The 20,555-nt window shown below is 37.0% G+C and overlaps 1 protein-coding gene across 1 annotated transcript in view; it reads right to left on the minus strand.

Annotated features, from left to right (window-relative positions):
- Positions 1–336: 336 nt before the first annotated feature.
- The window catches only part of LOC122551539 (juxtaposed with another zinc finger protein 1-like), a 113,361-nt gene continuing 93,142 nt past the window's right edge, over positions 337–20,555 (minus strand). The window contains exons 3-5 of the mRNA XM_043693564.1: positions 12,647–12,843; positions 9,143–9,312; positions 337–5,968 (exon numbers count right to left, since the gene is read on the minus strand). Coding sequence (XP_043549499.1) covers positions 5,792–5,968; positions 9,143–9,312; positions 12,647–12,843 — 544 coding nt within the window. The 3' untranslated portion in view covers positions 337–5,791. The remainder of the gene's footprint in view (positions 5,969–9,142; positions 9,313–12,646; positions 12,844–20,555) is intronic.

Here is a 20,555-nt window from a genome sequence, read left to right on the forward strand (position 1 = left end):
CTTTTTGCTCCTTATGCTTGCAGATCAGGATGCCTTTGCATCAGGGATACTTAACAGCATTCTTGGAATGAGGTTAAAAATCACACAACACCAGGTTATAGTCCAGCAGGTTTAATTAAAAGCACACTAGCTTTCAGAGCGATGCTCCTTCATCAGGTGACAGTGGAGGGTTCAATCCTAGCACACAGAATTTATAGCAAAAATTTACAGTGTGATGTAACTGAAATTATACATTGAAAAATTGATTGTTAAGTCTTTCATCTGTTTGAATACCATCACCTGATGAAGGAGCGTCGCTCCGAAAGCTAGTGTGCTTCTAATTAAACCTGTTGGACTATAACCTGGTGTTGTGTGATTTTTAACTTTGTATACCCCAGTCCAACACCGGCATCTCCAAATCATTCTTGGAATGACACATTTAGTAATATGCAGGAAATGAAAGTTGTTATTGTAAGTTGTTTTCAAATGATTCCAGTGTTTAAGTCATTAAAAATTTGACTAAAATTTGCTGCAAGTCTAATTTCATTTTAAATCGGCATTGGTACAGAAATATACATAACTGTTTCCATTTTAATACCAAAATGAAGCAGAAATGACAACTATTCTCATCAATTTTACTACAAGAAATGCCTTAAGGGAGCAATTTCTTTGCTATTTGTTTGTGCACCAGAGATTAAAAATGGAACAGTATAGTCTAGTATAGTATTCTAGCCTTTTAAATATTGAATTGATTTCTCAATGTCAGCACAAGATTTGTAAATTCACCTCCCCAATTGGTTATTGGAAAATTATTGGAAAATTTGGTGTAGAACTGGCTCATATCATCGAGGCGTGCTCTACTCTTTTATCCCATCTCAGTGAGTATAGCGTGTGTGTAATCTATTTCTGCCTGAGCAGGATGTCATGGTCAACTGCGTGATGACAGGTGCTGCTGCAGTAAATATACTCGAGACAGGGCAGATTTGGACGGTTAGATCATTCTTATTTGCTGTCATTGCCTGTCAATTGACACAGTAAAATTAAGTTCAAGATCTTGATAACAGAAAGAGGAATCTCACTATTATACTACGGGGTGAATTTCTATAAAAATTCTCTTGATTGTCCAATTTTACCCTGACTACCTATGGCTTTTCAATCGGAAGAACACCCATGGAAATTCACCCCAACTCACTGACTCTAAAGGCTGTTCAGTCCTGATTCCCCTGTGCCACACTTCAGTTTGGCCATTAGAGAAAACACAGGAATGGACAGCTGTATATTGACTAGTTGATCATATTACACAAAATAAAACTGAAAGAATTGAGTGTTATTTATTCACATTAAATTCAGATTATTCATTAATCTTTATAAATGGATGGATCTAGTAAAGGAAACCAAATCACCCCATTAATAGTTGGTAACCATCCACCAAAAATTGCGAAATTTAGGTAGCAGCAAAACATTATTTTTCATATTTGTAGTTTGGTTATGGACTGCCTTTGGACTAGATACATTGCACTACAGCTAAACTTGGAAATCACTTTAAATCATTACAGAAATGAATAAATAAGAGTAGCTTTAAAGTTGCAAAATCTTTCTCAAATATAAGAAGTCTCTTAAGTCAATCTTTAGAATATTAAGTAGCACTTCTTTCCATAATTCTTTCTTGGAATATGAGGAAAAGCCGGGATTTACTGCTCATCATTAGTTGCCCTGAGATGATGATGGGATATCTATTGTCAGTGACTATGATGCAAGTAATTCAAAGTGTTCATCAGACACAAAACGTCAAATCATACAGCACAGAAGAGGCCCTTCGGTTCATCGGGTCTGCACCTACCTCACTACACTAATCCCATTTTCCAGCACCTGTCCCATAATCTTGAATATTATTTCGAGTACTCATCCTCGTATTTTTTAAAGATTGTGAGGTTTCTTGCCTCTATTGCCCTCCCATGCTGTGCATTCCAGATTTCCATCCTTTGGGTGAAAAAACCTTTCCTCAAATACCCTCTAAATCTCAAGCCTTTCACCTTAAAATGATGCCCCTTGCTACTGACCCATCAACTAGATGAACAGGTGCTTCCTATCCACCTGGTCCATGCTCTCCATAATCTTCTACAAATACGGAGCTTTAATCATTCTTTGTAACAGCTTGCAAAATATCAGATTTCATTAATAGTTAATCATTTTGATGTGGGACTGGAGTCACATTTAGGCCAGATAGGACAAGACAACCTAACAGCTTCATCACTTTCAACAATGCAATAATACTTGGACAATTAGGCATGGGCAATAACTCCTGGCCTCATCAGTGTCACTGATATTCCCTGAACAAATAAAAACATTTTCTCCAAATTTACATGAAAACCAAATAATTTTTTCTTCAAATTGCAATGGTGGGATTTGAACTCTCATTCTATTATTAACTCAGGTCTTGCACTTACTATTTTTGCACATAACCACCACACCCCAGTACATTTAACTCAGTTTTAACTGCAAATAAATATTCAATGTCTTTCTATATTTTTTCTATCTGTGCATGAGCAATTGGTGAATATCCAATTAAATGAAAACATTTTGAAAACTGCAAAATACTTTCAAATACTTAAAGATCATGAATTTGCTTGACACATATTAGAAACGTAAAAGTACACCAGTATCTCAATTAAACATAATTATTTCCATGCTTTTTCTAAACAAAACTGAATACACCTAACTCTATAAATATGTGGTCTGAGGAAAGGTCATTAATGTGAAATGATAATTCTGTTTCCCTCTTGACTAATACTGCCGGACTTAAGTACATCCGACATGTTCTGTTTTTATTGCATAAACCAAGGTTATCTTCCCGTAATTAATACATTATGACAACTGTTCAATTACTAAAAATCTGTCATATGGCTAGAAAGTTTTTTAAAAACAGCAAGAAAGAACATTTTTCCCAGCCTCCACAGAACAAGTTCTTACCTATTTCCAATGAATTTATATTGCCATCAATCCAAATACTGTCCTTAAGAACTGGAGATGTAACCTCAGAAAATTAATTCTTTAAACCTTCTGATAAATTATTTCCATTTTATTAAAAAAGCCGATTTCTTAAGATTCATAATTCAATTTGTCTCTTTTTTTTTGCTCCCCCACCTCTCACCAAAAAGCATATTCCTAGAAATTCAGAGAAAAATTGTGCTCTATTGTCAAACTCACTAGGTTCAGAATATTTTAGAATATTAATTGAGAAGGCTTTTTCCTAAGGGGTGAATTCAAGGTACATTTCACAACTTGATGCAATGCTTTTTCAATACCATTTGGCTATCTGTTGCTCAATATCTAATATGCATATTTTATAATTCAGGTTATTTCTTCTCATTTTATCCCTGTGAAGACCTCAGTTGTATTTTGGGATCAGAATTAAAATGGAGATTTTTCAATGAGTTGAATTAGAAATAAAAAGTGGATGCAATGTAAATGTCAAAGAGATGTACATTTTAAAAATTTACTGTATTAATAAGGCTTTTGTGCAACGATAGAGTTTCACATGACTGCATCTCTCCCCCTAGTATCTATCTAGCTTTTATTAAAGAACAGCATTTTTCAAGGTGAAAAAAGACATCTTAGCAGTGATTAGAATCACAGATCTAAACTAAGTTCATTCAAATAAGAACTTCCCAAACCAGTAATTAACAATGAATTAAAATATTCAAAGTCAATGTTCATGTTATTATAGAATGATTTCACTTCTAATACATGCATTTATGCTATGGGGTTTCAATTTTTAAAGCATTATATCATTCACATTTTGATTAAAATTGACAAATTGTTGTTGATCTTTCTCAACAGACAAGCATGGGAAACAATGCTTTGAGTTTAACAATATTTATCACTTACCTAGGTTTTAGGTTTACCTAGCTTGTTTAGAAAAGATAGAGGATTGGATATTCTGGTTCATGTAACAATAGTTGCAGAAGAATGTATTCAGGAAGGCAGCTTTAGACCTCAGCTTTGGCTGTCTTTTGACCTCTGCTACCCTCTATGGGTGAGTTTTGCCAAATGTCAGAAGGGCTGTTTTAGTTACTTTGCAGGAGTAGTGAATTCCATTGACAGCATAATAGTGGGTCCACACTTACTAACAAAGCTACATTGATTGCATCTGTAAAAGCCTTCAATCCAAACTGCTCAGCTTTTCTCATTTGTAAACCATTTGAAATATGGGGTGGAGGGGATAGAAAACAACAAATAGGAAACACATATTCAGATCAGATTTCATCCTATAGTATCTACAGTGTCTATAGCAGCTACAGCACAAAGCGTTTGGGAATGTTAAGGTTTCTTTTGATTTTTTTTCAATGCCACTACAAAATCTTAATAGTGACCAAATTTTAAGCGTAATCATAAAGTATCAAAGCTTGCAAACAATGTAATAAAGAATGCCACATTAGGACTGGGGCAATCTGAACGGTTATGGGTTAGTCCTTTTATTTTAAAGAGGAAACGTAAAGTAATAGGAGCATATTACAATTTTATAAGCTAAATCAGGGCACCTCTATTTTCTAATCCATGGAAATAGAATCATGAAGCCTCCCAAACTGCACAGTATTGTAATACTGAATTATAAAAACAGAACTGGGTCAGTATTATGTATTAGGCAGGCTTCCAAAAATACTAACTAAATTATCGTAGCTTAACTTGCTGACAACAGAATTTTTAAAATGCAACTGTACGTTATTTAGCTGCAAACCGACTAACCTTATGTAGAGCCATATGGTACATACTTCTTTAATTAAACACACATACTGATTTAGAAAACTAAAGATCACATATGCCTCAAGAAATTAAGTATTTTCTAAGCTGTGAACAATGATTACTACATATAGTTCTATACTTCTTTATTTACTACATAACTAGTGTGGTGATTCCTTCTCTAATTTCATGACAAAAACTACCAACAATGATGTTCTGCATCAGATTACCAGATCAAGTAAATTTAACTCCCAGTTATAGATTCTGACACCACCTGATTCTATCTATATCTATGTTCCAAATTTAGGTTGCTGTTTGAAATTCAGTATTTTTTCTTCAAATCAAGGGTAGAGGAATTTGAAAAACTATGTAACAACTGCCAATGCTACTTGTGAATAGATTGATATAAAGTATCTTTAGTACACGTGAGAAAAGATTGTTCCCACACTCCATCCTCTTCTTCCCAAAAAACATGATAATCCAACATAACACAGCACTCAACCTAGTGGTATATGTCAAATGGGTCAGGTAGAAAACTCCCGTCAACACCCACACCTAACCCACCAAAATCGGCTGCTAATCTACAAATTACAGTGGAAAATTTAGTTTGCCTTTATTTGGATCTGTAAGTTTGGAACACCTAGGTTTAAAGTGTAGCAGCACCTTAGTACACAACTGATGACAGTTTTCAAAAAAGTTTGAGATAGAATAAAAAAATAAAACTATTCTGTAGACAATTTTAAGTTATGACCTAAAATTGCATATTGTAAAGTATTAAAGAAAAAGTGCTTTTAGAAGCACTGAAATCATTTAAAGTATTTTCCGTGGAATTCAAAATTAAAATTTAAAACACTGTACCTAATTTGTAGCAGCATCTTATGCCGTTATGGGAACACATTTTGTTTTAGCTAAAATGTTCATTTCATGCAGAAGTAATTCACTTGAAAACAAATATTAAGGAATCTTTTTACTCCCCAAGACTTGTAGCAGTAAATCCTGAGGAAAAAAAATTCCTACTCACTCCTGTTAGAACATCTAGCCTGCATTTTTAAGGTCAGTCAGGTATAATGTCTCACAATTGCATCTTTCTAAGTATATCAACTGACACTGGTGGATGAAAGGTAATAGTGTGGTGACGAAGCCCATGAGCAGTTTTGTAGCTTTTCCCACAGCGACACTTGAAAGGCTTCCGGACACGGCTCTGAGTACGATGGCCATTCTTGGCATGATACTTGATTCCATTAACATTCTAACAGAAATGAAGCATAGTTAGAGTCATCGTGAAAATCTGTTCAGATATTGCAATACATACATATTAACAGAATTTAGTTAAATATCTGTTAGGAATCCCAATTTGGCTTGTATCCTAACTTTGGTTTTTTTGGTATTAAACAAGTCAAACACTAACAGATAATAAACTTCAACTGCTCTAAATTGGAGATTATTAGCTTATAATATCAGCAAGAGATTTAATAATGATACATTTACCTTGTATGTGCAACATAAACATCAGCTTGACTGAGTCTCACAATCAGAGTTTGTGTTAAATTTATATGGCTATATCTTCGAAATATCAGTATTTCAAACATTTTTAAAGTAAAATTTAAATATAATGGTAAATAGGAAAAGAACAATTTCCACTAACTAATATTCTTCATGATTCTAGCACAATAAAAGATTAATGAAGTCCTAAACATTATGATTAACCAACTCAATTAGAAATACTACTAATTCACAAAGCATGATAAAGTTCACAAAAGCAACTGAATGAAAATTATTGCATTGGTGTAAAAGTTAGTTAATGCATTTTAATAATATTTCCATAACAGTCCACCTCACTATGCATCTGCACCATCAAGGTTTCAAAATAGACATTGGCAATCCTTAATTTCCCATTGCAAAATTATATCAATTTATAAAAATACAACTTCTCTATTACCCTTCCCACTACACATTGTACCAATCATTACTAGTCTCACAGGCAACTAAAGTTGCAGGAAAAAATGTTAGACATACATAATAGAAAAGGCAATTATATTAAAATGTGATCCTTACATGTCATTTCAAGGTAAGTGGTTTTGTCTTCTAATTTTCATTTACTCTTATTCCATGGGTAGATTTCTTACTCTTTCACTCTTTTCCTTTCCTCCCCAGGTATGCTTTGTGTTTAGTATATTTAACAAGCAGTAATCCTGTCAACTCTGCAATACAGGGTTTTAATAGATCTAACTGTAGTTGTGGGTGGGCTCAGTTCTGCCTCCAACTACCATAAAATACTTGGAATTCTAAGCACCTCTTAACAATTACATTGTCCAGGAACCAGACGAAAGGATTAGGTTTCTCTGCTGTCAAAAAGGTATTCCAATTAAGAAATTAATGAAAAACTGTAGTGGTTTTGATTTCCTTCCGACAAATGTACATATTTATAAAATGGATAGGAAACCAGTGAAATTTGCAGTAAATGGACTTGAATTTTCTCATCACAAAATATACATAGAAATAAAATCAAACTGTTGGGGTTAAAATCAAGGGCTCAATTGTACAATAATGGTCACAGTTGAACTTCAAGACATTAAGATGTTTTATATGTTAACAACTTACAAAAAAGTGATTGTTCCTTCACCACAACTGGACTGAAATACATAAGGAGATGGTACTGAGCTGCAAATAAGTATAATTAGATTCTGTTCCATATTAGGTTCCAGTTGCCTTTGGGTTATATGTGGAAGTAAATTGATAAGAAATGTTTATTCATGTTGATATTGTTCATCTCTGCAAAAGCCAGTTCACATTCTGATGCTGCAATCCTTCCACAACATAATTGAAAGGCTGCTGCACAATATCAAAATATCACAATTCCGAATGGTTATATCATGGTAAACATCTATCCACATTTCAAGTGACCAATGTATATATGTACAACATATATAAATACACTTTCTGGGAAATGTAGTCCAATGTTTACTAAGAAATCAAGGTCATTAACAAAGCAAGGCAGCAAAGAAAATTTGGGGAAAATGAAAAGATAAACACACAAAGCAGACCAACTTTGGTAACAATATGTAAGTAGGTAAGATTTGCACCTTTTGAAAGAGTTGCATCTAAGTTTAAGTTAATTTAGTTGTTGTCAGGATAATAATTTAATAATAATAATCACTTCACTGTTTCCAAAATAAAATCCTGTTGAAGAAATTAATTTTCAATATTAAAGAGGAGTCTCTATTGCAATGAATCATTGTTTTAGATGCCAATCAACAGCAACATAAGAGGTAAATGACTTTCCTGCAGTGGAAATTTCTGTAGTATTATAAATATCTGCACCTTTCATAATGCTAGACATATTTTCAACCTGTTGGTTATAAAACTAAATTTCAGACTGACATTAGCAGCACTAGTTAAAATGAGTGCCCAATTATGACATTTAATCACATGAATGATAGATACCATTAAACAGAAGAAAAATAACTGTGGACTCAAAGAATGGGTTATTAACATGGAAATTATTGATAGATTGCTTTTTAATATTACATGGAATCCTCAAAATGTTTATACTGATACAGTGGTAACAAACTGAAGTCATACGTGTCTAAATTTCTATTTTAGTTAAGACATAAATCAGAATTAAAAGCCAAAAGTTAGCTTTTTGAAATATTGTAAAGTAAAAATTCTCAATGTATTTAAATATTTATCAATTCAGCATGTTCTAATCCAGTCCACCAGAGTCAAATTTGAGCTTAATGCAAAAATCTGCTAAAATAGTTAAGCTTCGCTCCATACCACTACTTCCTCCTCAGTCACATAAATAGCAGCTCTTCAAAACCAGCAAATTTGCCTTGCATTATCCCCTACAGAGGGTCTGGTTTAGGCTTCCGTCTAAACCATTACCCTTTATTTGTTGTTCCTCCATTGTACCAGGCATTCCAAAGACTATTAATCTACTGAGTCTGCTTGTTCTTTCAATAATGATGTTTGAGCAATTCAGCTGGACGGCTCTCGTGCATCAGACGTGGAGCCAGAAAGATTTCAGAATAACATAGAATAGCTTTGTTATACTGGTAATTAAGACAGGACTGACATTCAAACAGGACCTGGACAGGATGTGGCAAATTACTGTATTCTTTGTGTGAAAAGCTGTTCCCACTATGGTTTGCCTGGCCTCCAGGGAACTCATCATCTTCACTAACAGTCAGAATGGGATTTTGTACCCTCTATTCCCTCTCCAAAACCTCACTCTAATACACATTTATGATTCATAGGAACACGGAGCAAAAGCTTGTTAATTTGAAAAGTTGTGAAAAATGAAATCTCTGATCTTAGTTTCTGTTATGCATTGCAGAACAGTGTAAATAGAAAGGTGTCACCTTTTAAGAGCATTTTTATTGGCATTTTCAAGGACAGCTTGTTTGCTGGACACAATACATACCTTGTACCTCTTTTTACAGCCAGGCACAGGGCAAGCAAATGGCTTCTCATCATCCCCATTCAAGCACATTGAACTTAGAATAGTCTCAGAGCTGATAGCACTTTCTGTTGTCCATGATTCATCACTGTCAGAATCTTCACATTCAATTTCTTCTTCATCTAATTCACTGCCTAAAGATTCAGGAAAGAAAATAAATAGGGATGAGGTTAGCTTTTTTTAATAAATAAAAATCCATATTTAGAAGAATTGCTTTAAATGAAGACTCTTGTCCACTTCCCCTGCCCTGTGAAATTATTATAAATGTAAGACATTCAATAGCCACATAGCTAACACACTTGTGTTTTGAACTGCCAAAGGCATCCTGGGTAATTAGCCATTACAGTTCTGTCACAGAGGGTTCCACAGTCAATACAAAGATAATTTGGGCAATGGTGAATGACAGTGCTGTCCAGACTTTTGGGATGATCAAGGACACATCCAGCTGTACCAGACATCTGTCAGGGCCATGAATCATTTCAACTAGCAGCACACTAACCAAGCAACTGAAGCAAGAATAAACAGTTCAACAAGCACCACACACAGAAAAGAGAAAGCTACAATAATGTGCAAGAAAGAGGGAAGCGAAGGCAAGGAACAAAGTACAAATGGAAAAGAGCACTTTTCAGTTTAAACTGAAAAACAGCTACTGCTCCAAAAAGTTAACATGGAGCACAAAGATACAAAGTGAGCAAAGAAAGCACACAATTCTTCACTTGGAAAACTTCAATCTACTTACTCACATTTTATAAGATATTAACAGTCAGGCAATCTGTATCGAATGTTACCTCATGTTTCACTACATGAAAATTTAGAACCTCAGTAACAACTTGTAAACTAAAAATTACAACTGAAAGTCTTCTTATATACAGAAAGGTATCCTGAAAACAAGAAAACTATGAAAACTACACATTTAATTTTATAATGCATTCTGGAAATATTATTGGTGTAAATAGTCCATTTTCAACTTAAAATTTATGTACGCTGTCGTTAAAGTGTTTTTGAAAGCCAAGCACAGTCTTATTCAGACACCAGCTACAGATCGGAATCGTCAGATTTAATCACATAGCTGTGCAAAGAGTCTGCTAACATTTCCTTTAATTAAAAGACACACAGAATCTATTTCAGCTTTGCATATTCTGATGATAGAACATTGATACTCATTATTTTCAGTCTCTAAACACTGAATCAGTGTCAAGAATGCATCCATCACAAGAAGGCTACTGATGGCGAAATTTTCAACTGCATCAGCAAATTTTGCATTTACAATTTCTGCAAGTGACATGTTTTTTATTAGATGGAGATCATTTTCAAACAACAAGATCATGAGTCTGATGCTTTGTTGCACCTCTTAGCAGCCTACCTAATGACAGTAATTAACAGTCTGCAATTAGCATCCACTTCAGAAGACATTCAAATGTTAATTTGCCTTCTCTAATGTGATGCACAGCTGTGCAACAAGATGCATGCCATGAATCGTACATGAAACTGCGAGTCTGGTCTTTTGGTTTCAATGTGTCTGGCAAAACCTAAATATTGAATACAAGAAAGATTTCTTTCCAGCAATACAGATTTTTAAATAAATCATGACCCAGTTACATTAACAAGTTGTGTTGATACTACATTTTTAACCAACGTATCTTTCCCAAAATACTTTTTGAAAAATAATTGATTCATTAAACGCACTATATTCAGTTAGAAGCCACATAGTTTTTGCATTGGAAAGAGCACTATTCAGAACATGTTAGACCCTACAGTACCTCATGCACAGCTTTGCGTGCAAGTAACTGTGGCTGCAGCTTTCAACATAACGATCATATTACCTCTTTATGAAACTACTAAAAACCAGCACCAGGTCATCCCCATGGCTCCTATCTGCCCCACACAGTGCACCTTCCATGAGAAAAACACTTCAAGCATAACTTCATGCTGAATAAAATGGTCTGTTTTAAATGATCAAATTATATGAAATAAGTGTCTTAAAATGTTACTTTCATATTTTAGCTGCTGCAATCAATCAAGGAAGACACTCTGTAATCTGCATAGCATGCTGAGAATCTGAATACTTTACTTGAACAGTGAATAACTTAGGTTTATGTTACTTTCTTCAAATAGCTAGTTACACATTCGTTGTAAGCTAATTTCTGAAGAAGGAGGAATGGAGTCCAAATTAGTATTTGATTCTACCTAAAGCTTATGACTTGGGAGTTTAATAACCGGAATATTGCAAAGAAGATATCTGGTATTAAGTGTTTTTCTCATGTGCCAAAAATATACAATGGAAAATAGGAACTGGAATGATTGTAATGACTGCATAAATCCTATAGAATGTCTACCACATACCTAAGAATTGCAAAAAAGCTGATGGACTCTTATTGTATTGCATGTTTAGTAAAACTAAGAATTAATCATTTCCATATATGGATGACCTGCATGCATTTAATGAAAATTGCATAAACCTCCAACGTAGCTCAGCTGTGGTAGAACTTCCATTTTCAAAGATTAACAGTGGATCCAATGCAAGTTCATGGCTTAAAATATTATTTATATATAATATATGATATCATAGTTGTGATCTTGCTGCCCTAATAAAGTATGATTTTTTTCAAAAAACTTTCAATCTAATTCAATACTCATTTATTTTCTTGGCTCAGTTCAGCAGCTAAACTTCCTTTTCAACATTTCATCCCCACTAATGTCCCCAGCAAATCTAAAATTCTTGACCTTAAATCTATGGTCTTGTCCTCCTTAGCTTCATCTCTTCTGCAGTACTTAAAATAAACCTCTTTGAACTCTTCGTTCATGACTCCAGTTTTGTTATTCACTCCTTTCAATCCAACAGCGGCCAACCTTCCGCGTTCCTAGATTTCATTCTCCTGAATTCTTTTCACCTCCACCTGTTAGAGGTTCCTCTTAAAACCCACTTTCACCAAAGCTTTGGTCTCCTACAATCTTTCTCCAATCTCTGTAAAATGCCTTGGGAGATTTATGTTAAAAGAACTCGATATATGCAAATTATAGCTCATTTCCTTTTCTGCTTTCATGACTAGAAAAGCGCATGGTCAAACCAGTAATTCCCACTAGATTATATTAAAATCAAAGTTTACCTAACCACCACAATTCTACCAGCATTCCAAAGATTCCATTACAAGCAAGACAGGATACTCAGTTCAAATTACTTTGCCAAAATAAATAAATCTACATTTATAGCTGCATAGTACCTTATCTGCTCATAAGATCCAGCAATGTAAGGGACTCAACAATGTGTTTTGAATTGTACAGAGGTTTTGCTGATTTTCAATATTAATTCATTAAATAAGTTCTACCTACTTAGCCCATGGATATCTTGTATAAGTCTATTTTAAAATGTATATTTATACAATGTTTATGTAAATTTATTATTGATATAATTATCAAAATCTGGCTCTAAAAGGCTGATGTAGTTTTGCTTTGTTTAGAAGTACCAACCTGTTGGTGTTCCACTGCAGGCTGAAGAGGATGGTGTAACTGGTGGTGTCCCTGGAAAAGCAGAGCTTCCGTTACCAGGGTGAGGTGATGCAGGTGTGCCGCCCCTTCCCACAGGACTGGAAAGGGCTGGTGTTAACTTGGCCTGATGTCTTTTTCTCATCTGCTCACGCTCACGGCGTGCAGCATCAGTTAGAAATCTGAATAGGTTCAGGAATGTAAACAAGAAAAATAGCTGTATGATTACTGATTGTGAAGACCTGGCCACAAATCACAAAATACCTACATCTTATTTGTTGCTGGTCACTTTTCATGTTAAGGTTTTTACTGCATCTACAAATAAGGGTTAAACTTGAAAGATCTTATTACAAGTCTGTGGGAGGTCTCTAGCTTTACTTACTGACTCTGGGGATCACCACTTTCAAGGCAAGATGAAACAAAACAAGTTTCAAAATACCCACAAGCTGCGTGCAAGAGTTCTAACTGGATTAACATTTATTGACTGTTTAAGCTTCCCTGCTTTTTTGCTGGAGGACAAAAATAAAGAAGTTTAAACTAGAGTTGTAGAAAACTGGACCGTAAAAGCAAAGACCAAAATTTAACCTACTGTCATCTTTTTTGTTGAGGTTTGACTCTGAATTTTTATGTTTTTATCTCAATGTAAATTAAAATATATTTTGATTTTGCACAACCATCTGATCTGTTTTCATCTCAAGTTTAAATTGTAAGATTCTTGCAAGAGAGAAAGATAGTTAAGGGTTTACGCTGAGTTTGCATTTTTGTATTGATTTTATGATACACAGGTATTTTGATTTATGGAGTGGTCATGTCAGTTTAACAAGCTGAAGGACATGCAATATCTCCAACATCATTAAAATTCAGAAGCCGCTAGAGCTAAATCGGTACACTGTCACGCACTATGTTTGGACAACAGGGGTCTTGGACATATGGGATGTCACCATTTTCACAGATAAACTTACAACAAATAAGACTAATGTTTGGTCTAGGTTGAAGAATGAAAAACAGGATAACTGTTTGCTTTTTATAACTGATGAAACCCCCAACCTCAAGAGTGGTTCAAATAAAATTAGGATATAATTATCAAACATCATAAATGGATAAAGGGCCATTCTGTGATGCATCAGAGACCCCTATGGGTTATTGCGAATAATGACAAATACACACTTACGTCAGTCAACAGTGCAGTCCTACTGGTTATTTTTTTCTCATACCATATAAAATTATATTTAGAAGGTGTGTCAAAATGGTCTGTTTTACATTTTTATTTTGTTTTTGAATTTAGCAAAAGAAAGAAATAAGGAGTAGTAGTAGACGAAATGGGTCCTTTAAGCCTGCTCTGCCATTCAATATGATCGTAGCTGATTTTAGACTTGAATTCACTTTCTTGCCTGCCTCCCCCCCACCCCCATCCTTCAGTTCATTGGATCAAGAATCTGCCTCTCTGCTTTAAATATAGTGGCACATTTACAACTCCCTGGCACAGAGAAATCCAGAAATTTACATCACTTTAAGTGAATAAATTTCTCATCACCCCATTCCCAAACTATTGCCTATTTGTCTTGAGATTGGTGAATTTAGAATGCATAGCACAGACAGGCAAATAACCTGCCAATGCCTATCCTGTCAGAACCTTGTATTTTTCAATGGGATCACCTCTCATTCTTCTGAACTCTAAGAATATAAACCCAATTTATTGAGCCTCTCATCACAGGACAAATCATTAACCTCAGAATCAATCTAGTGAACCAGCGCTGCTTTGCCTCCAACATTTCTGATGAAGGGCTTTTGCCTGAAACGTCAATTCTCCTGCTCCTCGGCTGCTGCCTGACCTGCTGTGCTTTTCCAGCACCACACTCTCAACTCCAACAGAATATATCCTTCCTAATATATGGAGAGTGTATTTAAAACCGCATTTCTGGGTATGTTCTCAGTCAAACACTGTACAACTGTAGCAAGACTTCATTATCGCTGTACTCAAATTCCTTTGCAATAAAAGCCAATGTGCATTTGCATTCCTGTTTACTGTACACTTACATGTTTACTTTCTGTGAACCTTGAATGGGTATATCCAAGTCCATCAGAAAATCGACAAATTTCAAGCCTTCTAAAAATGTTTTGTTTACTATTCTTATGACAGCTGCAACCAGCCTCATACTTCTCAATATTATACTTCATCTCACTAATGTCAGTTTGGACCTAAGCAAGTTGGTGAGACAGTAACCAAGACACCTTTCTTTGTCATAGAGTCTGACAGCACGGAGACTGGCCCTTTGGCCCAAACTGGTTCATACTGACCAAAATGTCTATCCACTCTAACCACATTTTTCTGCATTTGATCCATTTCCTTCTAATCCTTTCCTATCCATGTATTTATCCAAATGCCTTTTAAATGTTGTTAATGTACCCACCTCAACTGCTTCTGCTGGCAGCTCATTCAATATGCACACCACCCTGTGTAAAAAAAAAATTGTCCCTCAGATTCCCTTTTATTCTTTCCCCTCTAACTTTAAACTGATGCCCTCTAGTCCTTGATTCCCCAACACTGGGGAATAAAACTGAGTGTATTCATCCTATACATGCCCCTCATAATCTTATACACCTCCATCAGATCCCCCCTCAGTTTTCTAGGCTCAAAAGAAAAAAAACTCATGGCTTATCCAACCTCTCCCTATAACTCAGACTGTTGAGTCCTGGCAGCATCCTTGTAAATTTCTTCTGCACTCTTTCCAGCTTAATAATATCCCTCCTATAGCGAGGTAACCAAAACAGAACACGATATTCCAAGTGTGGCCTCACTAATGTCCTGTATAACTGCAATATAACTTCCAAACTTCTATACTTAATGCCCTAACTGATAAGGTTTCTTCACTGCCCTGTCTACCTGTGACTCTACTTTCAGAGAACCGTGCACCTGAACTGCGCTACACTCCTTAAGGCCCCACTATTCAACATAAAACTCTTATCTTGATTTGACTTTCCAAAACGCAAGACTTCACACTTTTCTATATTAAACTCCATTTGCCATTTCTTGGCTCACTACCCCAGCTAATCAAGATCCTGTTCAATTTCTGATAACCTTTCTCCCAGTCCATGATACCTCTTATTTTTGGTGTCATTGGCAAACTTACTAATCATGCCTTGGACATTCTCATCCAAATTATTGATTATAGGTAACAAACAGCAGTGGGCCCAGCACCAACCCCTGAGACACTCCTCTACTCACAGGCCTCCAGTCCGACAAGCATCCTTCCACTATTACCCTCTGCTTTCTACCATCAAGGCAACTGTGTATCCGATCTGCCAGCTCTCCCTAGATTACATGTGATCTAATCTTCCAGAATAGCCGACCACTTGGAACATTATCAAAGGCCTTACTGAAATCCATATAGACTATATCTACCATCCTGTCCTTGTCAACCTTCCTGATCACTTCATCATAGAACTCTAACAAATTTGTGAGGCATGATCTCCCACTCACAAAGCTATGCTGATTACTCCTAATCAACCCCTGTCTTTCCAAATGCATGTATATCTTATCTCATTATCTTCTCAAGGAACTTACCTACCACAGATGTTAGGCTTACCGGTCTACAATTCTCATGGATTTCTTTGCAGCCCTTTTTGAATAAGGGCACAACACTCGCTACCCTTCAATCTTTCAGGACCTCACCTGTGGCTAACGATGTTGCAAAAATATCAGCCAGGGCCTCCACAATTTCTTCTCTAGCCTCTTGCATCCAATTCTCATACATCTAACACCTTTCTACTGTGATATTGAATGTCCTCAAGGTATGATCACTAACATCCCCAAGTTCCTAAGTCTTCATGTCTTTCTCCACAGTAAACACAGAGGAAAAATATTTATTGAGTACCTTGCCGAGAAATTATTGGCTACTCAATCTTACTGCTCCGTTCCACAACCAGTTCAATCTGTTCACCCTTTATATAAATAAAATCTTCAAAAGAGGGGAAATAAAACTGTGAAAGTCATTCAAACAACTCTGAGCAAAGATAAGCTTCATATCTCTCGGTCACCTTGAGATAGCAGGACTGACGTTGAAGGGAAGGTTGAATTAGCTAGGATTATATTTGCTGAAAATGTGTTGCTGGAAATGCGCAGCAGGTCAGGCAGCATCCAAGGAGCAGGAGAATCGATGTTTCGGGCATGAGTCCTTCTTCAGGAAGGATTCCTGAAGAAGGGCTCATGCCCGAAACATCGATTCTCCTGCTCCTTGGATGCTGCCTGACCTGCTGCGCTTTTCCAGCAACACATTTTCAACTCTAATCTCAGCATCTGCAGTCCTCACTTTCTCCTAGGATTATATTTGCTGGAGTTCAGAAAAATGAGGAGGGATCTCTTTGAAATCTATAAAATTCTAATAGTATTAGGTAAAGCATATATAGAAAGGTAGGGAGAGTTCCCAACGGTCATGGTGACAGTGGCTGATGCAGGAATTTTTGGGGGTGTGGGGGTGGTGGTGGACGAGATTTCCTGCACTAGGGCTCACCGTCTAAACCATTTAGGACTGAGATGAGGATAAATTTCTTCACCCAGACTGTGGTGGGTATACGGAATTCACTACCACAGAATGCAGTTGAGGCCAAAAAATTGTATGATTTCAAGAATGAATTGTATCTCGCACTTGATGCTAAAAGGATCAAAGGATGAGGCAAAAAAGCAGGAACAAGTTATTGGGTCGGATGATTGGCCATGAATGGCAGAGTAGTTTTGAAGGGGTAAATGGGTTACTCCTGCTCCTGTTTCCTATTATTCTATGTCACACAAGGCTTGAAAATTGAGTGTGTTTTCACAAATTCATTTCTTTAACATTTTATTCACTTTCAAGGCTTCCTCAATAACAGCATGTTTCAGTTCCAATGCATCATAACTTCTATCAGGCCTAGTCTGAACCCACAATGGATTGTTCAAACTTCACAACTGGTCTGATTCCTCCCTGGAAAATCATCTTTCTGCAAGGACCTGCCCTGATTTATCAGAATGTAATTAATAGTTTAAAAGACTGCTCATCCAAAATTACTTTTCACTCATTCTGGTTAATTTTTAGCCCTTTGTATATAAATGCTGACTTCCAATCTTAGATTCTTTTTTGTTGCTTGATCTATCACACCACTCAAATTTTATCGAACCTCCTCACAGATAATCACTGATGTGCATCATATAGGTGCCTGTAATTTTCTTTTTGTGGTAGCAGTGGAACATTGCTGAATTTGCTTGAAGCAACTTACTTCCAGCAAGATGACATGCATTCTCACTACATCATTCAAACCATAAAGACATTTGTTTAATTTTCATAGCTTCCCCTCTGTATCACCTACTTTTTAGGTGGTTTCATAATATTCTCGTTTGAAACTTTTCGCCCTGCAAAAATATAGCTTTGATTAGCTTTCATTTTCAGGAGTATGTTGCGAAAGGAACTAAGGTCTTCAGGAGCACTCATCCTGCAGTAGGGGAAGCCACTATAACACCTTGATCACCAAGTTTATTCTTTTTTGAAATCCAAGACACTCTTGACTTTAGCACTATGTGTCCCATCAGGAAACAACTTTTCTGTACACAGCCAATTGTATGAGAAAGCTGGCTGTTCCCTATCTAGTACCTCAATGTATACACCAAACTGTAGAGATTTCCAATTTTTGTGTTCGACATCCTTTATTAATTTATGCTCTAATTTGTTTGGAGCCACTAAAACTTCTCAATCATTAGGGCTTCTACTTTGCGTGATATTCTGAATCCATTCCATAGTCCTTGCTCTTATTAAATTATGACCTCCGCACACCCTTCTGTTGCATTCTGGATTACTACTGCTAGATCTCTCTCCCTATGCATTACCCTTTTCTCAAGTTTATCATATTTTCCTGGGGCCAAGTTCTCTTTCAGAACTTGACTTTGGGCTTTAAAGCTTACCACACCTTTACCTCACTTGGCCAATCCATGGATCTTACCTCCTGTCCCTCATTTTGCACATTTCAAGAATGCTTGAAGTTGCCAGTGGCTATCCCCCACTCCCTAGCATGGTGGAATTCCTGCATTGACTGGATCCTCCAAGCATATTTGCTATTTTGGCACTAACTTCCAAATCCTCTCACATTCAAGAAGTATGGGCAGCAGATCTATGTAAAAGGGAAGATTAGCTATGTCCAGCCATCTTGTAAGGAAAGTTCCACACAGTTTCTCACATCTGCAGGTAAAGCACCAAAGTTCTATTGCAGACTTTGGTAAGGTGGCTCATTCCAATATTAACACACCTTTAAAGGTTTTTCCTCCAGCTTCTGGATCACAACCACAGAGCCAATGAGGATGAGGAAGATCCCCATTCCCCCTGAACCTCTCTCCATGCTCCGTAAAGTCCACTTCTGAGGGAGCACCTGGGACCCTCCAAGGAATCACTGCCAGCATGCTATCCACCAAAGCAGAGAATCCCACCTTAGTGAATAATGTTTATCTAGAATAGGTTGAGGGTCACATTCTGGTGAGCATAGCACTGACACAGGCCAGAGAAGAAAGAAATGGCCAAGCTCTCTGAAACTTGGGTGGTTGCTAGAGATCAGGCTCATGCTGAGGCCAGCACAGATGAGGAGTTTCCAGCCAGATTCGGTCATTAATGAATCAATGGAGATGTAGAGGAAAGCAGTGGAACGTGCTGTAGAGGTGCCAGAAACCTTGTACAGGCTGAAGTGAAGGGCAGAGGAGTCTGTTCATATCCTGTCTGATCTGCGTCTCTGGTGTGCCACCACATGGCTGTCTCAATGGACAGCAAGGTTTAGCACAACCTTCAGTAGCTGTCAGATATGCACTCAGACTTGCACTCCATCGTTTGAGCTGTAGGTGCTTTCATCCATTGGTTCTGTGAAAGGGGGCCAAATAACCTTCCCTCCAGTTGCCACATCCCATCAAGGGCTGCGAGATGTCCATGGTGTACCAACAGGGAGGCAACCAAGAATTGTCCATTCAGAATCCAGCAACTCACCTCTGCCAGGAACCCAAGCAGATCGGAGTGCACTTGTGCGGGATACCCACAAGCAGAGTGGGGGCGGCTACGTCCAGGGTCACAAAAGGACAACACTAAAGCTTTCAGTGGCATGTTAACAAAGCAGTTAGCAGGCTTCCAGCAGCTCACTGCTGCTAAGGGATCATCCAGACGTAGTGCAAGGAAACATGGGATGAAAGAAAATCGAATTCACTTTGGGTACATGAATGTGAACATTTTGTAAATCACTTCTATGTAAATAACAGTTTTGTGTTCCCTTCTGGAATACCTTGAGAGGCAATGAGCTCCGTGAACATGTTCTTCAGCTGCAGGGCTGAACACCGCTTAAAGACTGCTTAGCACCGACACTTGCATGCACAGGTCCCATCTGCGAGTCGGAAACCCTCTGGAAATCTGCAATCTAAGCTTCATCTAGTCATAAAGATGTACAGCACAGAAACAGACCCTTTGGTACAACTCATCCATGCCGATGAGATATCCTAACCTAATCTAGCCCCACCTGCCAGCACCCAGCCCATATCCTTCCAAACCCTTCCTATTCATATACCCATCCAGATGCCTTTTAAATGTTGCAATTGTACTAGCCTCCACCACTTCCTCTGGCAGCTCACTCCATACACGTATCACCCTCTGCGTGAAAAAGTTGCCCTTTAGGTCTCTTTTATATCTTGCCTTTCTCACCCTAAACCTATGCCCTCTATTTCGGGAGTCTCCCACCCCAGGAAAAAGACTTTGTCTATTTATCCTATCCATGCCCCTCATGATTTTATAAACCTCTATAAGATCACCCCTCAGCTTTCGACACTCCAGGTAAAACAGCCCCAGCCTACTCAATCTCTTCCTTAGCTGAAATCCTCCAACTCTGGCAACATCCTTGTAAA

The sequence above is a fragment of the Chiloscyllium plagiosum genome, chromosome 7 (genome assembly GCF_004010195.1).
Source record: "Chiloscyllium plagiosum isolate BGI_BamShark_2017 chromosome 7, ASM401019v2, whole genome shotgun sequence".
Lineage (NCBI taxonomy): Eukaryota > Metazoa > Chordata > Chondrichthyes > Orectolobiformes > Hemiscylliidae > Chiloscyllium > Chiloscyllium plagiosum.